General features: G+C 34.9%; 1 protein-coding gene across 1 annotated transcript in view; it reads right to left on the bottom strand.

Annotated features, from left to right (window-relative positions):
* LOC125066862 (Down syndrome cell adhesion molecule-like protein Dscam2) overlaps positions 1-20,574 on the bottom strand; it is a 196,075-nt gene that overhangs the window by 7,464 nt on the left and 168,037 nt on the right. Inside the window, 19 exon segments of the mRNA XM_047675163.1 lie at positions 341-470; positions 1,192-1,344; positions 1,733-1,879; positions 2,373-2,521; positions 2,739-2,907; positions 3,256-3,401; positions 3,808-4,027; positions 4,325-4,473; positions 4,781-4,925; positions 5,422-5,598; positions 6,302-6,421; positions 7,754-7,889; positions 8,127-8,272; positions 8,566-8,771; positions 10,404-10,494; positions 11,124-11,275; positions 12,047-12,200; positions 12,481-12,724; positions 19,953-20,175. Of these exon segments, the coding sequence (XP_047531119.1) occupies positions 341-470; positions 1,192-1,344; positions 1,733-1,879; positions 2,373-2,521; positions 2,739-2,907; positions 3,256-3,401; positions 3,808-4,027; positions 4,325-4,473; positions 4,781-4,925; positions 5,422-5,598; positions 6,302-6,421; positions 7,754-7,889; positions 8,127-8,272; positions 8,566-8,771; positions 10,404-10,494; positions 11,124-11,275; positions 12,047-12,200; positions 12,481-12,724; positions 19,953-20,175 (3,057 nt within the window).

Below are 20,574 nucleotides of genomic sequence, written 5' to 3'. Positions count from 1 at the left end.
CGATGATTTCGGGTTCAACCCACTGAATTTTCATGTGCTTAATTTCTGTTTATAATTCATCTCGTGCTCGGCGGTGAAGGAAAACATCGTAAGGAAACCTGTGTCTAATTTAAACGAAATTCTGCCACATGTGTATCCCACCCACCCGCATTGGAGCAGCGTGGTGGAATATGTTCCAAAGCTTCTCAAAGGGAGAGGAGGCCTTAGCCCATCAGTGAGAAATTTACAGGCTGCTAATGTATGTGTATAGTAAATCGTTTTAAAAAGGTATCTAAATTGCATATAACATTTTGGAATTGGTCATGCTCTCTAAAAGTCAGTCATGGAGAATTTAACTCACCGTCCAGCTTCTCTGTAGTAGACTGTGTAATGTGATATAACACCATTGGGATGTACCGGCGGTAACCAGCTTACAAGCACTGAGTCACTGGAGTAAGGTAATGCTTTTATTTTCTCAGGCGCTGATGGAACTGAAATAAAATAGTTCTTTTAAATTAACTTAGTTCGCTTATTTATTTATTAGAGCATGTTGATTTTTTGGAATGAAGATTGAAATGACAGAAATCATCACGTAAGTTAAGCGTTATGCCCCCTTTAGGCGACCTTTCCCGCTCTTTCACTCCATCTCTTTCTATTATTATACGGTTTTATTTATAATACTATTTATTTAAAAAATATTTTTTTATATTGCTTTGATTCTCACGCAATTTTTAACACGCTTATATTAGGTTCACTTGTAACTATGTATGTAAGAAAATCTTGGAATCTTAATTTGACACACTTTCCGGTTTTCGATTAAAATTGAAATTTTGCACACGCTCTGAGTTCTGATGACGATACATGACTAGCTAAGAAACGTCATTACAAATCCAATATCGCCTCCCCAAGATGGCGGACTGGCTGTTTGAAATTCACCCCCATGATATGGATATCAAATGAAAAGGTTTGCTGTCAGGAATACGAAAAAAATAGTCACGTGACTTAAATCCAACATGGCGGACATCCAAGATGGCGGATTGTTATGAATTGATTGTTATTAATAACAATTTTATTTCTTGTTATTTATATATTCTTATCAGTTATTTAATATAATATAGCGAAAGCAACTTCCTTCCAACCTGGTGTCCCACCATACATCTCTCTTTTTCTATTTATTTTATATTTAGTTAGAAAAGGGAAGAGTCATCTCACCATCCTCCTCAGTCATGCAGTAGACAGGCGCACTTCTTTTGCCGTCCCCCGCGGCGGTGTAAGCGGCCACTTGAAGCGAGTAGTTGCTGTACTTATGTAAAGCGTGCAAGTAAGTTTCTGTCGTCGAAACACGCTTCAACTCTGCCCCTTCTGCTGTAAATTAAATGAAAATTCTTTTAATATAAAAATATAAGTTCGTATATAGTTTATAAATTATTAGTGACAAACATGAGACATTGCTAAATTAAGACCAGGATCAAAACCATCGTGTAACTAGGGCTGACCAAAAAAAAAAGCTTAAAAAAATCTTAGAAAATAAGCGATAAGCGTGGGTTTGTTTTTAATTGATTTGTTTCCACCCTGACGTTAGTAAGTGTGTGCGGTAGAAGGTTTTAGGTATCAAAAATAGTCTATGATCTTAATTAGGGTTCAAGATTGCTTCAAATTCGGTTCAGGGATCTAATCCTAAAAGCGTATGAAATAGACGGACAGAGTTACATTCGCATTTATAATATTTGTATAGATTATACCAGTTATTTACCGTGGTCTGTGGATAAAGCCGCGTAGATGACTTTGTATCCCTGTATGAGGCCCGCTCGCAGCGCCGGCGGCGGCGGCGTCCACGAAACCTTCAAGCTGGACGACGACAGCGCCGTGCATGTGACGCGCGTCGGTGCGGCCTCAGGAACTGTAGTGAGATAAAGTAAGATATTATTATAAGAACTAATATATTATGCAGATCCGGTTGAGATAGACCAAAACGCATGCATCTTAACCGATGATTTTGGGTTCAAATCCAGGCCGGTATCAATAAATTTCCAATTGTCAAATTTGTGTTTATAATTCAATAAGTTTTAAGTTTTTCGAATCCAGAAAAAAACCAATAACTCAAAGACGCTTTGTGACAAGAAAGGTCCTTCTTAACTGTTCAGTTGAAGGTGGTCTTATTTCTAATTTGGATCCACAGCGGGTGGGCATTTATTTTGGTTTTTCCTTTACTGCCGGGTACCTACAAAATGAATTATAAACACAAATGAAACAGATTAAAGCTAGGCGCTAGTCCGGATTCAAGTGCTTGATCTTTAATTTAGATCTCTCTTTTCTTTATCATCTTTAACATATTTAATTAAAATAAAAGTAAGTGACTAGCAATTGAGCAAATTATCATTTATTTAATTTACCTCCTTCTAAAGTGGTAGCAGTGACAGGTGCAGATGGTGGTCCAGCAGCAACTCCGTTGAAAGCACGAACACGTACTTCGTAACGAGTGAACTTCTTCAGTGCCGATAGTGTTAGCTCGGTCGCTGACCATCCATTGACTGTCAAAGTTCTGGAATAAAATCCAAATTGAAGAAATTCAATGTATGCTTTTTAATATAAATATTTATCATGCGTCATTATGAATGAAATAATTCAGAAATAATGTGTCATGATTCTTCTTTATAGATTGCTTTCCGGCTTGAAATCTTCAGCTTGTTTAATGGAAAAAGTAATAATTACCTAAGTGTCATCGAAAATTATTATTTTGAATAAAAAAATGCCATCACCTGGTAGAGTTTGGCAGCGTTACGATGTCCGTGCCCAGCTCGGTACAGCTGACGGAGTAGCCGAGCAGCTCGCCGTGCCACGCGTCCCGCGGCGGCGCGCGCCACGTCACGTGCAGCTCGCCCGCCGCGCCCGCCGACACCGACACGCCGGCCGGCGCCTCGGAAGGAGCTGCAAAGTACAAATTCAAGAGAAAATATAAAATCAATACTTTACTTTCAAGGGCGCTAACCTACAAAGACTCCAGAGACTAGAACACGAACTGATAATGACGATTACACACTTCGAGCATGGACCATTTCGTTTTCAAATTAATTTGTGTTCAGAGCAGACTTTGGCCAATAGTTACACTAGTTTAGCTTTTAATTATTTGAAATTACTTTTCTATTATTAAAAGATATTTTAATGTATTATAATTTCTTAACAGGCGGGCTATCTGAATCGTTCTTATATATTATTTATACTTTTAATAATTTTATGGATATGAAATAAGATCGATATTATTGATGTATGTATTACCTTCTTCTTGTGTCTTCACAACAACAGGTTCCGTAAAATCGCTGCGATCGATCTGGTTGATGGCTGCGATGCGGATCATGTAAGCTGTGTGAGGTCGCAGGCTACTGAGCAACGCCTCGTAGTGGATATCGCCTTTTTTAGTTAACCTGTTAATATTAATAGCTTCATTTATTAATTGAACATTTTCAATCAAATTCTTCAATAAGGAAACGAATTTTTTAAAATATGATATTTTGTTGAAATCCTTATCTCCTTTTTGTGAGATTTCAGATCTCTCTAGAATCCAATTCGTAGTCATTATTATTAAATTTAGAATTCAAGAAGCTTATTTTTAATTTTAGATCTTAGTAATTGTGGATCAATTCTGCAGCTGAATTTTTAACTAGTTCTATTCTACCGATCGAGCTGAAATTTCGAAAGCTTTCGATGAAGATGACGATATATATATACGTTAATATCGATAATGTACTCTATTTAATTAGTTTTTGTTTATCTATACAATAAAAGCTGGATTTAAATATGTGTGATAATTTGAGATGATTGAGAACGCACGTGATGTGGGAATGCGAGTGCGAGCCGTGTAGCGACACGTTGAGCGTGTCGGCCGCGTCCCAGCGCGACACGCGCAGCGCGCCCTGCGCCGACAGCGCCGCGTGCTGCAGCGTGTAGCCCAGCAGCGGGGAGTTGCCGTCGAAGCGCAGGCTCCACGACAGCCGCACGGCACGCGACTGGATCTCCGTCACGGACAGCGATTGAGGAGTTTCGGGTTTTTCTGTAAGGATTGTAAATTGATCATTCTCTCTTCGTCATTGTAAAATTAATCTCTTATTTGTGTAATGGAAAATTTTTAAGGAGGATTTGCGTACAATATTTCTGTATGAGTATCTATCAAAACAAACGGGGCACAGCGGAAGGTCTAATTTTAACATAATATTTAACACTACATAGTAAAATCTCCCACTATGGATATATATTATTTTATTACGATGATTTTCAGAACGTAAGAGTTTACATCAAATTATAATAAATAATTTTTACGACACTATGGTTTAAGAAAATTAAATTTCACCTTGGACGGATAGATAAATGTAGTGGTCACTGTGACCATAAGCGTTGACAGCTTGGCACTTGTAGACCCCGGAGTCTGGACGGTCGGTGCGGCTGATGTATAGTTGAGACCTTAAACCACTATCAGTCTTTGCTTCTGAGATACTTAATCTGTAACAAGGAGATATAATGTATTAAAATTATAGAGTGCAAGTGAAAACCCCAATAACTTTTTATCGCCCCTACTAATCGTTTGAACCCAGGACCTTAGGATCTGCGGCTTTACATGCAGCTACTATATCGACGAGTCAGCCAATGAAATGAAAATATACGTAAACTCTATTTAAATAAAAATGGAAGTATTAAAAATTGCAAGGATAATGCTTAAACTTTATTATTTTAATGTATGTTGTATGCAGCAACAAAAAACCGATGAAATAAATGAAATTGGTTGTAAATTTGATATATTCAGTTTTACCTATAGGTGGAGAGGTCGAGAGGTGAACCATCACGCGACCACGAGAGGCGTAGCGGAGCGTCTCCGCGCGCCTCACACGCGAGCGTGGCGCCCGCCTCGCGCCGCGCCGACACGTTGTGCGACGTCACCTCAAAGCGAGCTGGCTCTGTGGCAAATAATCGTTACATGGTAATGATGGTAAGAGAAAAGTGAAGATTTTTTAATGTCTCTATAACATATAATATGTAGGCGGACAAATCACCTGTAAGGCAGATAAGTGGTCGATAATACTATAAACCCGTATACATTGATATTGAACGTAAGAAATATTAAACATTCCTCATATCACTAATATGCCAAGCAAATGGGCCATCTCATTGTAAGTAGTCACCATCGCCCATAGACAATGGATCTGTAAGAAATATTAACCATTCCTACCTATCACATACATACATTACATCGCCAATACGCCACCAACCTTGGGAACTAAGATGTTCTGTCCATCGTGCCGTTAGTTATACTGGCTCACTTACGCTTGAAACCGAACCACAACGTAGAATATGTGATGAGTGGGTGGTACCTACCCAGATGGGCTTGCACAGTCTAAAATAAATGTTCCTTCATACATTTAATTATTAACATAGAATTTGTGGAAGACTCACCATTAATTGCAACAAATATGGTCTTTGAGAGCGGAGTTCCAACGCCATTTTCTGCTCGGCACATGTAGTACCCTTCATCATAGGGCAGAGCAGCTTCGATCCACAATGTCCCGTTTGACAAGAACTGAAATCTTCCCCCTAGATTTACCAAGGGAACGAAATCTGATGCGGATCCCGCTGAAAGAAAACCGTACAATAAACATAGAAGCCTTGTCAATGTAATGCTTGATACAGGGATATAAAAAAATCTTTCCACTTGATATTAGTCAATCGTTACTTAAGCAAAACTTTACATTAAATAAATTTCTGTTATAGCACATTCAGCGACCAATAAGTTGTTTTTTTTTCATTCTTAAAGTATAGTCAGTTTAAATGACTGATCTAGTAAAGATCGGACTATTGTTTAGAATCAATTAGAACACATGCTGCACTAAGATCTGTATTTTGTTTACTAATATGAAACACGTTAAGTTCTATTATCTGGTCTATTTTGGAATTATAATAATAATAATAATAATCTTTATTGGCTGAATAAATTACACTACTACAGACACAAAATGTATAGTAATTAAAACAGAACAAAAAGACACTTATTCTATGTAATACAAAAATTATACACAAAACAAAAAATGAAAAACAAAAGAGAAAAAAAATAAATAAATAAATAAAAAATAAATTAAAATAACTTAGAAAAGAAATAGTAGTAGGTATGTATAAGTGCGCAGCAGTGTAATTCAGCCAAAAGGAGACCACTCAGTATACGTAGAAACATGTTAGCTTCTACACTGATTTTCAGTGGCCTCCTAAATCGAATTTATGATAATATAATTTTACAATATTATGGTTCTATTGTAGTATGAAGTATATAAAATCAACTTACCTCTCTGCTTAAGCCATGTGGTATGTGGAGTGGGCGAGCCTGTGGTGTGGCAGTGCAATGCGAGAGGCTCACCAGCCAACACCGCTGCATCAGCTGGTTCCCTTAACCATTTCGGCGATACTGCAGCGTGCAATCAAATATATATTATATTAGTTTATTGTCGTGATTTATTGAAACAGTACAATATTTCATTTGAAAACAAATATGATGGTTCAAGATTGTCTGTATATGTTCTTCGTATGTACTTTTGCTTGGTGTGTTTGATATCTTCACATTTTATTGATGAAATACTCGTTTTTTAAAATTATCATTATAAAAATACTTCATTTCTCAATGCTAAGCGAGATGCGAAGTGTTGTGTCGTCTCATCTAGTGAGTGTGTTAATAAGTTTGAGTTTAAGTGGACGATAAGAATATTAGCCGAGCCACAGTAAAATCGTTAATGTTCTTTGAAAGAAATATAAGATGGTGTCCTTTCTGCATACTTACTAATCCTGGCAGCAAAATGTTTTCTAAAATTCTTAAAGCTAAATATAATTCCTACGCTAAAATTACAAGTTATAAATTATTTGAATTATATTATTAAAAACTTTTTTACATATTAATGTTGTAAACAAATTTAAAAAACTATCTAAAAATTTTAAAATATAATGACTAATGTTGTCTTAGATTTTCGCGATTATTACACATTGAAATAAAACTAGTTTTTTAACGGATTTAATCGCGTATATTAATTATTTTATTTTAACATCCCGACGTGGACGACGTCCCGTGACCACGAACACTGCAAAGTGCTCGAAACGTCGGGATGTTAAAATAAAATAATTAATATACGCGATTAAATCCGTTAAAAAACTAGTTTTATATAATAACTAGTTGACTTGTGGAATATTAACAATGAAAGTTTTCTTTATATTTATAGCGCTTGCTTTCATGACACGAGCGTTCAATCTTGCTTATTGTATTTACTGAAAGAATAGTAACGTAACGATCAATATATCTGCTTTTAAATTACCCTCTCCTTAAAGCCATCTAAAATCCAACGTCGAGCAAAACAAAAAACGAAAAAACATTTGAGACACTGAAGCCATAACGTTATTTAAAAGTATTATTTCAAACCATTCACAATTACATTTATTAGTTTTCTTTACTGACTTTTAGTAAGATATTTTGAACTTTATCTTCATTTATAATTTTCTTTAGAGAATTTTCAAACTTTTGATTGAGTCCAATTCCAATCAAAGATCGCTAAATACCTTGGAGGCATTTTAGATTAGAGTAAATACGTGTATAAGTTTTCCAATTAGAATTATACAGAGAAAGTGCGTGGAAGCGTGTGCAATGGGGTGCTAGAGTGCTGGATTAGTTTTAGAAAACCAAACATCAATGGTTTCGTGATTCTTGTGCAAGCGTGCGGTGCTGGCTCTATTGGTGCTGGTGCTCCGGGTTTACCTTTGACGACCAGCTCGGCGGTATAGTTAACTTTGGCCGCGTTGTTGGACGCGACACACGTGTATAGACCGCTGTGTCTGGCTGATACCTCTTTGAATACGAGGTTGCTGAAAAAATCTGCCCCTCGTTCTTCGACCTATCGATCAGTGGAGCCGTCTCATGATTTTACTCAACCGCTTTGATTTAAGAAATTTTTTTGCTTAGTAGGCATATAACATAATAGTATATTTTTATATGTAACAATGATCCTTAAATTTCGATGTTTATTTTGTAGATGTTTAGTTATTAATTACAAGTGGCATGTAGCTTTAAATGTTGATAATCTTATAAATATGTTAACAGTTAGAAGTCATGAGATATATAATTTTGTTACCTGTAAGTCGACTGGTATTGGTGCTCCATCCTTAAGCCAGGCGAAACGTACTGGCATGTCACCAGACGCCACACTGCAACTGACTTGGGCCCGCTTGCCTTCCTGCAGGTTTGCCGAAAACGAAAACGGCTCGATCTCGGGTGGGTCTGTTAATATAATGGGGCTGTTCTTTAAACTAACATAAATCTTTCGTATGATGGTTTAAAAAAGAAATAACTCCTCATGTTTTAAGAAAAAAAAATGAATGGTGCGAAAGTGAGATATCGTTGCCTTTTTTACACTGTTTTGTTTCATGTACATAGCGCGTAATTGGCCTACCCATAATTAATATATAATAAATGTTATATAACACTTATTTATATATTACTGAAGACTATTACATATTTCTGATATATTTTATAGCTTTATATAGTCCAAATTTATTACAAAATACACTAACTGCTGACAATCAGCTGCAGTTCTCTCCTTGCAATCTCCCCATGTGGTCCTACTGCGCTGCAAGTGTAAGCGCCCGCACTGCCGGCTTCCACACGTGCTAGTCGTAACGCACCAGTCATCCCCACACCGGTAGCACTAGCACCCACAGAACTAGATGAACTACCCTCCCATTCCAGTTGATTTCCATCTCGTTCCCACCGGACAGAGCTGATAAACGAAAACATGACATTGCTTAATTTGCCTACAATAGTCACGAAATAATTTTATTAGAAAAGTCAATGTAAGAATAAAACTACGATTATAAGTTACGATTGCTTATTTTATTACTTATTATTTATCTATATAGGAATCAATAATATTCTTCAAATGAATAAAAAAGAAAGCATTACAAGAGAACAGAAGAAAAAAATCCAGATCGCCTTGAATCAGCTGTTAAATTTATTAATTTAAGCGAGAACTTGGAGAACGGCTGGTACTATAAAAATCCATTTATTTTACGTTTAATAATGAGACAGCTTAACTTAACTGCTTATATAATTTAATTACGAAATTAATATGTTTAAGGAATGATTTTTTTTATTATGAATAATTATACGAAATCCAACGATTTAATTTCTTCAATATTTTATCATCATCAATCTTCAAACACGATAAATTTTATTAAAGTTTGACCTTAAACACAGCGATAAGGAATAATGGCCGTAATTATTCGAAGGTCCAGACCCGATATAAATAAAATCGTTCTTCGTAAAATCTTTTATCGTCTAATGAAGCCGCGTCAAAGTGTCGAAAACTGGGGAATCGTTAAAAACTTCTGACGTTTTCTTACGTAAATCGAATTACATTAAAAATTAATCTTATGACACTTGGATTAAGAATCAGAAAGTCATTAAAACAGTTTTCTTTGCAGCAGTATATTGATCTCTAAAATCTTAAACGGAAGATAAAACGTCTTTGAAGCATAGGAGATAAGACCTTTCAAGTTGCAACAACGTAAGACATAATTATTGGCCTACTAGCTATGCTCCACTATTCCACAATATCATACATGGAAATATAAAAGTCGTAAAAATTACCAATGGTAACGGTGGTTAAACGACTTTGTAAGTTACTAAGTTGCAATCTTTATAGTTTTGGCGAGTTATTTCTCGAAACATTTTTTGTATTTTCCCTTGATAATGAGATGCAGTTAAAATTTATTCTGTATTGTTGACTCAGACATTCAGTCATCACCATGACAAATTATATCAATATCAAGTTGCAGTACAATGCCGTAACAGAAAGACATACAGATACAATTGGGCATTGTCTATGTTCCAATAAATATTATCAGTCAGCTTTAATGAGTTTTATAATCCTTTTTATGACAAAGGTTCACGGGAAAGTCCCAGGATAAAAATAGTCAAGATATATTCTCCAGGTTATCCATCTTTCACTTTTAGGACTTGTTCTATTTAAAGAACTAATTTATCGATAGTCTTTTCTGTGTTTTTTAGCTTTTTTCTATATTATGGTTGCACCATGTAGTGGAATGGAATAATATATGTATACATTATCTATTAATACATAAATAAACAGACTAGCAATTGAGCTACCTGATGGTAATTGGTCATCAACCTTGCTAATTAAAAAGCTATGTCTCCTGTACATGTAATTACACTAGTTCACTCACCTACAACCTTCGATACAAAAATACAAAGTATTGTTATTTGGCGGTAGAATGTCATGATTAGCTGGTACCTACAGTACTAAGTATTATAACATTTATTTCATATATTTGCGTAATTTACATAAAATATATTTCGTCTAAATAAAACGTGATAATTCTTTAAATCTTACCTGATTGGATAACCGGAGTACGGGCAATATAAGACCAATTCTCTCCCAGCCACTGCTCTTATGGGTCCGATCGATCGGACATACGGCGGACCTGAAATTGAATCGAGTGTAACATACCTTAATGCTTTTATATCTTTCATTAAATAACGGACAAGCTAATTCAATAACGGGAGGGTCAATTGGCAACGTTGGTTGGATTCCTGTAACTTTTGAATATGTTAAATGGTTCGTTGCTTTCGATTTATTCGTTTTAATTACAATAAATCGCCCATGTGATCGAATTGATTTTTAACGACAGATTTTGTAGTTTACTGTATGGTAACCGAGAGGTACGTATGTCAGTTGCTTAACTGTAGCTTCCTGTAATATTACAGGTGTGTTTTTGAAGGATCAATTTATGCGCCTGGGTGACAAAGTGGAATTTATCCTTTGTAACGTAAGACATTTGTAAAGCTAAAGCTACACCTGCGACTATACGTCTGAAAAATCTTAATATTTGTCACGCTTGCTTTTTACGGTTGTATCTTTAGATATTTTATACATATACCTAAGTTGCTCATCACATTCGTCCGCCCAAACTGATCACATGAAACCATCGAAGCTCTTTTTATAAGTAAATTGCGCCTGTTCCGTAGGATGTATCTTATATAGTGATAATACTCAGAAGAAATGGCGCAGTGAGGCTATTGTTGTGACCCGTTGTAACATGTATGTACTTACCATATATATTGAGTCTCGAGGTGTGAGATATTTCCCCGAGAGAGTTTGCCGCTCTGCATGTGTACAGACCGCCGTCTTCCGATCTCACTGCGGTAATGTTGAGGTAGCTTACGACTTCGTTGCTCTTTGTTGCAAACTGTTCTATACTGTATCTGTTAAAATACGTATTCTATTCAATTTCGTGTTATTGCTAGCCAATGCATTGTCATAGCCCTATAATAATGTTGTACTAACAAATATATGTATGATATCACTGGAACAATAATTACACAAAGGCTTAAGCCAAACAGATGATTGATACCCGAACGAATCGAATGTTCATATGAGCATTTTTATATATTATAAGAAATAATATGTCCCTTTTATAAATTTTACAATATAAATGGCATAAACGAATTCCTAACTTATAAGAAAGGCGTTTAAATTATCAAGTGTCTTAATAATCAGTAAGTTTGCTTGATATCCATTGTAGATACGTCTAAACGAATCTTGACGATAATGATGATACGAAACATGTAAAAAATATTGGTATTCCGCCCTACAGGGTATGATTTAGTTGCGTAATTAACTCCCAAATAAAAATACATGTGTAGTTGAATCAACTATCACGAAGAATGTGTGAAGAACATTCAAAGATTCAAGATTTTAAATTAACATGGTTATTTTTATTACTAAGAGTATTTAAAACGGGATATTTACCATGTTTTTTTATTTTTATTTGTTGGAGCTCGATATTTCGACATTATCTACGAATCCGAATGTCTTGTTCACGAGAAGAGAGAGCTCTAACAAATAAAAATAAAAAACATGGTAAATATCTCGTTTTAAATACTACATAACGTTCTATTCTATTCTATTATAAGAAACTTTGTAATTTAATTTTATGTTAAGACTAGATATATAAATATAATTTTTATAGTTACCTATGTCCTCTTGCCATGGTGTTAAGAGGCTGTCCATCAAGAAGCCAAGTAAAGTGTGGAGGCGGAGAACCGGCTGCAGAGCACTTGAGAGTGACCACTTGTCCGGGTCGTAGTACTTGTTCAATGAAGGTGTATTGGAGCTCTGGTGCCGTATCTGTTAATGCTTTATCATTAGCGCTGCGTGATCATCGAATATTTGTTTATTTGAGACAAAAATAATCTCTAATAGAAGAATGAAGTCGCATTTTGAGATTTTAGTTACATGAATAATCATTCCAGCAGATATAACTTTTTAAAAAATTGTGGCGCAATTAATTTGATTCGTTTTTCAAAGAACTCTCTTATCATTTTGAGAAAAATTGAAGAAAGCAAACATCAGCGTAATTCCTTTCTCCATTTATAAATCAACTGGTACATAAGAAAAAAAAAGTTACCTCCTAGTCTTAGTTCTGCGCTAGCCTGAGCTGAATCTCTCTCATTCCTGGCCACACACTGGTATACTCCTTTATCAGCACGATGCAATGATGCTATAACTAGTTGTTCTCCATTGTTTTGCAGGCGAAGTCTTCCACCGGTCACGCCGGATACTGGGATGCCGTTATGCAGCCATTCGAGCCGAGGGGAAGGCCAACCTGCCCATGTGCAGTTGATGATGGCAGTGCCGCCGCTGTTGACTACCTGTTTACGATAGTTATACTGCATTAATTTAATCAACCGATATCGAGTCTTAATATTAATATACGTCACATATTAGTGTAAGTTAATGTTTTCGATGTCGTATTCCTATAATGTACAAGCCAATGACCTAACCCTGACACTGGTTTACCTTTATGTCAAATTACATTACTATTGGTTTAGTGATTGAATCGTGATGAGGTAATAAATAGACAAACAGAGGTACATTTGCCTCCATAATATTAGTCTGACAAGGGCTCGAATATGCGCGGCTAATCACAAGGGGAGTTTCTGCATAATTACCGGCAAAGCTGCAGCCACATATGTGCATAGGTTTAATACATTCGCCAATCGTTGTTACATTGGAAGTGTAGTTATCCTTTGGTATCACAAGTTTTACACTAAGGTAACATTTATGTTATACCATGTTCAGGAGAACATGCCACAACGCAGTTCCATTTCTGATGGTCGCAGGTGTATTCTCTTCCTTAATGCGAATGAAAAATAACTCAAAACTAGTAAATTGCGGCATATTGGAGTTTGGGTACAATTTTAGAAGAAACACAAACAGATTTGTTGCGCCGTAACTTTGTAATAATTTTTCGAGCACTTTTTTTTTTGTATTTAAGTAAAAACAGTAGTTTCAGAATTTTACCTAGTTTTGAGATTATTATTTTATTTGTAGCAGAATAGTTGACGAATAAATTAATTAAACAATTTCTGCGTCACTGTATGAAATAAAACATAGTATTTATGATTGATGGCAGAATACACATGTACTAATATCTCCTACAAAGGTGTAACAGCTGTTTGGATGGAAGATGAAGGATAGCTGCATTGCCATAATTTAGTCATTATTATGGGATATAGGTTTCGGCTTACATATGCGGAGGGCAGGTGTTAGGTACTGCATGTCTTTTTCTGTATGCCATTCAAGCAAAGAAAATCTTTATCTTTATTGTATTGGCACGCATGTTTTTTTCTATATTTTGCTAAATTCGAGAAAAAAGGATGATGAATATTTTTTCGTTAACTAATTCAAATAATGTTTTTCCCAGACAAAAACAACACACGCTCGTTAGAGTTTTAACTGTCCGTTAAAACAGAATTTCTATTTACATATAAATTTAGGTCGACCAATATAATATTTTTAAATCGTTATTTGTGTTGCAAAATTTTGGTGAATTCGGAAATTTAGTTTTCACGTGTTTAATTTAAATATGCTCATCTATTTAAATTTACTTGGTGGTAGAACTTTGTGCAAACCTAAGGGTAGGTAACACCCGCTCATCATATATGATCCCGTCAAACAATAATACTTATTACTGTTGTGTTCCAGTTTGAAGAGTGACATAGCCAGTGTAGCAACGAATGAGTACAATAGACATAACATCTTAGCTTCTAATATGAGAATTATTTTTTCTTACAGTACCAATGTCTATTTTCAGTGGTAGACTGCTGGCCTTTTTGCTAGTCAGTCTACCTATACAAGATAACACTTCAAATCAGAATACATAGCAGATGAATAATGTAGCAACAAGTGATGATGGAGTCCCAAAATATGTTCCATTCAACCAGTCAAAATGAATCATTCTTATTAGTCTAAGATAAAAAAAAAAACAAAAAATACTTTGATATAGTAAACCTATATATTTGGAGACACTCGTGAATTCAAGATGCCGCCTGAGGAGAGCGGTTTTTTTATTCTAGCGCGGAGAAATAGCGTGATAAGTGTAAGCTACTTACTTACTCACCTTTTCACCGTTATTTGACATGTTAATGCCGTACGTCTTAAGCAATCTTCCTTCATTATTAGAAGCTTAATATATACATCTTACATTTTTTATTGAATCGAAAATTATTATAGAAGATTCGTGTAAAGATTAATATAGCCGCCTATTTGGGAGGCTTATTTGAAGGGCGACAGCTTGTTAACCGACACAGCAAAAATAAAAAAGAAATCGACGAAAGTAATATAAGTTCAATTGAAAGATTTATTGACAGCATGAGTCAGAGCCCTTTTATGGTATAATAAATATTTGTACAATCTACAATGTACGCAGTTCGTTTCTTTTTCAAGATCGATAAAGCAACACTCGCACTTGTGTCGCTCCAGGCTTTCTCGAGAGAGAAGATTATGCTTATTCTATTGAGCTACTCCACATTGATAGATATATGTGTGGCATTAAAATGACATGTACAGATTTACTCTCGATGTTTTCCTTTAACGCTGAGTACGAAATGAATTATAAATACAAATCCATCACGTGATAGATTAGTGATGCTTTAAACTCGACTTCGTGTAAGATTTACTTTTCTGTCTTCTTAGGATTAATATAAAAAAAAAAAAATGTCTTAAATGAAACAAGAACTAATCAATTATTATTTTTTGAAATTCGGAGTGTTTTAATAAACGAAATTAAAAATTTTAGATGGAAAATTAATATACAAGAATAATCATTATTGAAACTTTTAAATACTGTTTCTTTAAAATTATAAGAGCTGTAGTAAAAGACTTGCTGAAGTCGAAAATATAAATGAACAAAAAGTTCAAAGAGACCTAAAAGTTTTATAAGGCATAAAATAAGAAACGAACACACAAAAAGTATAAATTCATTACCCGCTTGCCCTCAGTTTCGGATAAAAGAAAGAACTCAAAAACTATAAAAAGTAAATAAAAAAGTTCAACTGCGTAAAATGGGAACTAAAACATTGGAAACAAGCCAGACGCTTTAAACTTCAACTAACAGCTATTGTACGTAACAGAAGGCCTATATTACTGCCAAAAAGTTAAAACAAACTCGAACGCCGTATGCACGTGCGGTGATGACTAGACATAGCACCTTATTCGCCTGTGGAGCTACTTCCATAGCTCCAGCTACGGCTAGATGTTTTTAACTTGCTATTTATTTGACACGATATATTGAAGTATGAGTCACTTTATTTTTCGTTGTTACAATATCACGGATATTCTCTTGGTCGAGATTAAAACTTAAGTTTATTCATACATTACGTTACATCATGGTTGCTGATATTATTTCCTTTCGACGCTTTCCTTCATTGATTGCGAATGGAATAATTACATACCAATTAGACTTTGAAAAATCACTGAGCGTTCAGCGGGTCCAGGCTTAAGCGACCCAAAGTGGTAAAAACCCCCATTAACAGTCACTTCAGTCACTTTGAATATTTTGCAAATTTCACAAGCGTTAGTAATGTCAAAATCATTTGAAGAGCTTACGCTCGAGGTTGTAACGGGATTATTAATTATGCGTTTAATTGCTTCGTCAGCGATGTTGTGCAATAATTATATACATTTGTCGATAGTCGAGCTAAACAGAAATTATTTTATCGACATTTGAATTAGTTATGATTAGGTATAATAACGATATTATATTTAAATAACTTAGAAATAATATGACAGAAATAAATGTTCTAAATTTAACCGTGGTAGTTTCTGTGATATATTTTTTTTATCTTTTTAAAGCACGAATTTCTTAACTGTATTTGAAAAACAAAGTTTGAACACAAAACTTGAATTTCGCAGAAAGACCAAACGCTTTCAAACTTTCGCGTTCAAACACAGACAAGGACCAATGAATTTCCATGTGCTCAATCAGCATTTGTAACACCTTGTATTTTGCAGTTCGCAATGTAGCGAAAACTTACATCAACGGGTGAAAATCACCAACCAGTATTGGAATATTGTGATGGAATAACCTCCAACCCTTCTTTTCAAAATTAGAGGTCTTAGACCAGCTGTAAGATAATTACAGTCATTTACTTTTAACTTACAAAATATTTGCCTTTCACCGAAATGAAATCTATAATGACGTCGTCTTGGATGTTTATTGAGGTAAGAAGGCACGAATTGATTTTGGTTTTGCCTTATTACTGATTGTTGGTTCAGAATACATTATTGCAATGAACTGAAAATGTTCGTACGTGTTCCGAATTATACCAATGGCGTATTTGCATTAATTGGCTGTTATCGCATTAAATGGGCCATACGTAACGTCGATAATAATTTTCTTGCATATAAATAATTATTGAGTTGCTATTCATCAATTAGTTAAAATTATTACGAATAAATAAAATATTATATGTGTACACAACGAAGCTGCAATAGTGATGATTTAAATTGATGCACAATTTTAAATACTTTCTTTTGATTGACAATTATCCAAAATGTGCCCAAAAATATTTTTGGTTTGCAAGTTGATGTTATTGGATGGTTTTTTTTTTGAATGGCTTTGGTTGGCGGACGAGCATATGGGCCACCTGATGGTAAGTGGTCACCACCGCCCATAGACAAAGGCGCTGTAAGAAATATTAAGCATTCCTTACATCACCTTTGCGCCACCAACCTTGGGAACTAAGATGTTATGTCCCTTGAGCCCGTGATAACACTGGCTCACTCACCCTTCTAACCGGAACACAACAATACAGTTGTCTGTTATTTTGCAGTAGAATACCTGATGAGTGGGTGGTACTTAACCAGACGGGCTTGCACAAAGCCCTACCACCAAGTAAAATGTTGTTTTAGTATAATTTGAGATATTGTTAGTATTGTGCCGTAATGTTATTGAAAGGCCTTTATACAAGTCATCTTGGGTGGGTAGGAATCCCAGTTATATAAAAGCAAAGCTTTAATGCCTTGTATTACTGCGTTACTGTTAAAAGATTGTGCAATCCAGTGTAATTATAGGTACAATTGGCACGACGACATTCTACAAGATTGGTGACATTTATTTTGCAAGAAACACTTCGTATTTCATCAGACGCTAATTCATCTTATAATGATGATGATACGTTACCGATTCTATCCCGATTCAACTTATATTCCTCATATAAATTAACCTCAGCTTAATAGTGGCCGAGGACCAGTTCTTCCCGACTTTGACCGAGAAGCATCTAGAACGCTGAGTTTTATTCGTTTGATCGGCAACGGTTACGTTTCGATTTGATTACGATTAACTATCAATTTGTAAGTAAAACTGGGAGCCCGTGTCAATGTCAATGGCTCGTCAATATAATTAAAATTTGTCAAGTTATGACAAAGCAATCAATAAAAATATGTAGTAAGTCAACTTTCACGCGAACAAAATCACGAAATTATTGTATTCTACATTCTTACGTGGTATTGATTCGTACATAAATACTTTGACTTTTTATAAAGTATCCATTAACAACACTACAATCTCTATATCGAGATCAATTATTGTGAATTATTAATAGAAATCCAGTACTTAACTAAAACTATTTCGGATTTATTTACATTGACAATTCTTCGAAAAGAAATAGGGTCAGATACATATGTACTAAATAAATAAAAAATAAAGGAAAAATCTTCACGTCTCACAAAACGAATCCCAAAGGACTAATTGCATACAAAAATTCAGGCCCCGAAAGAGAACTCTGTTCAAAACAATCGCATTTGCAATATCAACCTCACTAACAATTCAGCGCCTCGGGTCCACGTCACCCTGTCCAATCTTAAACAATCAGGCCGGTCTTCTTTCTAGGGTTTTATTTTCGCTGAGCAAGTACCCTACTTTGCTGATTCCTTAAAATGCGAATGTATGTCTCTTGTAAACACCGGGTTGAACCCTTGTTTGAATTTGGGTAATTTTCTGATGTCTTTCTGCACCTCGGGGATTTTGACACGTTAAATCTATATTGAACTTTTAATTTTTTAGCATACCTAGCTGATGATGACTACATAAAGATTCAAGAAAAGTGTTTTCGTCAACGTCGTACTTGTACTAAACTGTTTGACAAAATTTTAGACAATTTAAAAGTAAAAATAAATAATATCCAGAATATTTTCTTAGAAGTTCATAAATAATCGTTCGATTAGGCTTCTTTTTAGAGGTCAGTCGTTATTTTTTAATTACTTACCTTTTATTCTTGGAACATAAATTATTATTGAATATTTAATTATTTTATAAAAGCATATACCTACCTACATCTAAATTTTCTTTCAAACGAAGTGACGGAAACATGAATAGATAAAGGTAGACCAGATAAAATACGGAACAAATTTTCACAACTGACATTGTGACCTTCTAAATCAGAATGTTTTCCCGATGAATAAAACATTATCGCGCACGTCCTACACGACTCCGTTTATTCTGTACCAATATATACAAGTCGAGTAGTTCGATGCCTGTTTTCCGCCTTCACTTCCCTACCTGAAAGTTATTAAAGCTCGCGAGTGATGTTATGAACATTTTACTCATAAAAAAGTTTTATTCGCAACTATTTTATTTCTAATATTTCTAATATCATAATGGTTTAGTTTGAGTTCTTAATAAAAACGATCAAATTATAAAGTATGATGAAAAAGCGTGGAGCTAATACTTGTTAATTTTGAAGTAAGATATATCTTTCTGACATTACTTTGTGATTCAAATGTTCGAAAAGAGTAACTACTGAGTTTCTTAAAGGTTCCTCTTGGTAGAATGTACACTCCGGTGCTAGCTTTACTTTTAATACAGTTCTGTGAAGTGACTATTCTATTTGATTTTGGTAATAAACGTATTTCTATTGACTCCATATTAGTCAACTGCATTGGGATCGAAGAGAAAATATTATTTTATTGAATGCGATGATTTCAATTATAACGTCGAATTGGTAAATATTTTAAAACAGTTGTACAAATTTACACACGTAAATGCAACGTATGTAGAATGAAAACAAGGAAAAACAAACTGGAGATAAACACGGCGGTATTTTGTATCTGACAAAAACATCCAAATCAAATTAACCTGATGGACGGCAATTTAAATATGTCACTCGTGTTCTCGATGGAGGACGTTAAAATCAGAGCCGCAAACACCGCACCATTTAAATCGGAAAGCAAATAGACAGGCTGGCTGGTCAACGTTGCTTGATCATTTATTTGTAATAATTAAGAGGCATTTACCGTTTGATGCCCTCGCTAATGACCTGGGAAAATTAAGTTTTTCTTGAAACGTTTGAAGGTTGATTAAAATTTCTGGGGATTACACTTAAAAGTTATTTTTTAAGTTAAAAGGATTAAATGACATGTTTTATCTGCTTTGACGTTAAAAGATAGGAGTTTTGGGAAGAGCCGTTAATTATGCTGTATAATCAATTTAAATTATGAAATGTCCAAAATTGATTGATTTATTAATAGATTATAATGACATTTAGGAAAAGTCAATTAGAAAATGTAAATCTGGTTTGTTTTCTTTGTGGTTCGTACCTGGGTATGAGGTTGTGCGTGGACAGTCAGATGTGCTCGCAAAGACAGGTGAAGTTTCAAAGTAAGGTGTCCATGTGCGTTTGCTGCCCTGCACGCCCATCGGCCATCGTCGGAGAGCTCAGCGCGACGGATGGACAGGGAGTCTGGTGACAGGCTGTACCTTCCTCCGCTCTCACCCTCACGAATTTCTCGGAGAGCTCCACTAGCTGACTCTCTGTACCATCTGGTGAATAACAAAAATATATTAAAAAGTTGTAGTGGTTTCTGAATTTTAATAATTTAGTTGACACAAAAAAATGCAGCACAAAAACTTTTCGAGAAAAGTGGATTTTTATGTATGTTAAGTATCCAATGACAAATTATATTTATCAATCAGAATTTTAAGCGAAATCTTTCGCCTTAATTATCTAATTTATCGTAATATTTGGTACCGTATAGTTTGAAATATGTAAATTAAAGTAAATTTCATATGTTGGTGTTGATTGAGAACGTGTGTACAGACATAAACATGAAATATTTGCAAGAAGTCAAATTCACACCTTCAATTTCAATGTTCCGCATGGAACATAGAATATGAAATGATATTACCCTGATGCCTGTAATTGCACTAGCTAATTCAAAC

The sequence above is a fragment of the Vanessa atalanta genome, chromosome 1 (assembly GCF_905147765.1).
Source record: "Vanessa atalanta chromosome 1, ilVanAtal1.2, whole genome shotgun sequence".
NCBI classification, from domain to species: domain Eukaryota; kingdom Metazoa; phylum Arthropoda; class Insecta; order Lepidoptera; family Nymphalidae; genus Vanessa; species Vanessa atalanta.
The sequence above is the reverse complement of the archived record's forward strand: the minus strand, read 5'-3'. Positions and strand labels throughout refer to the sequence as shown.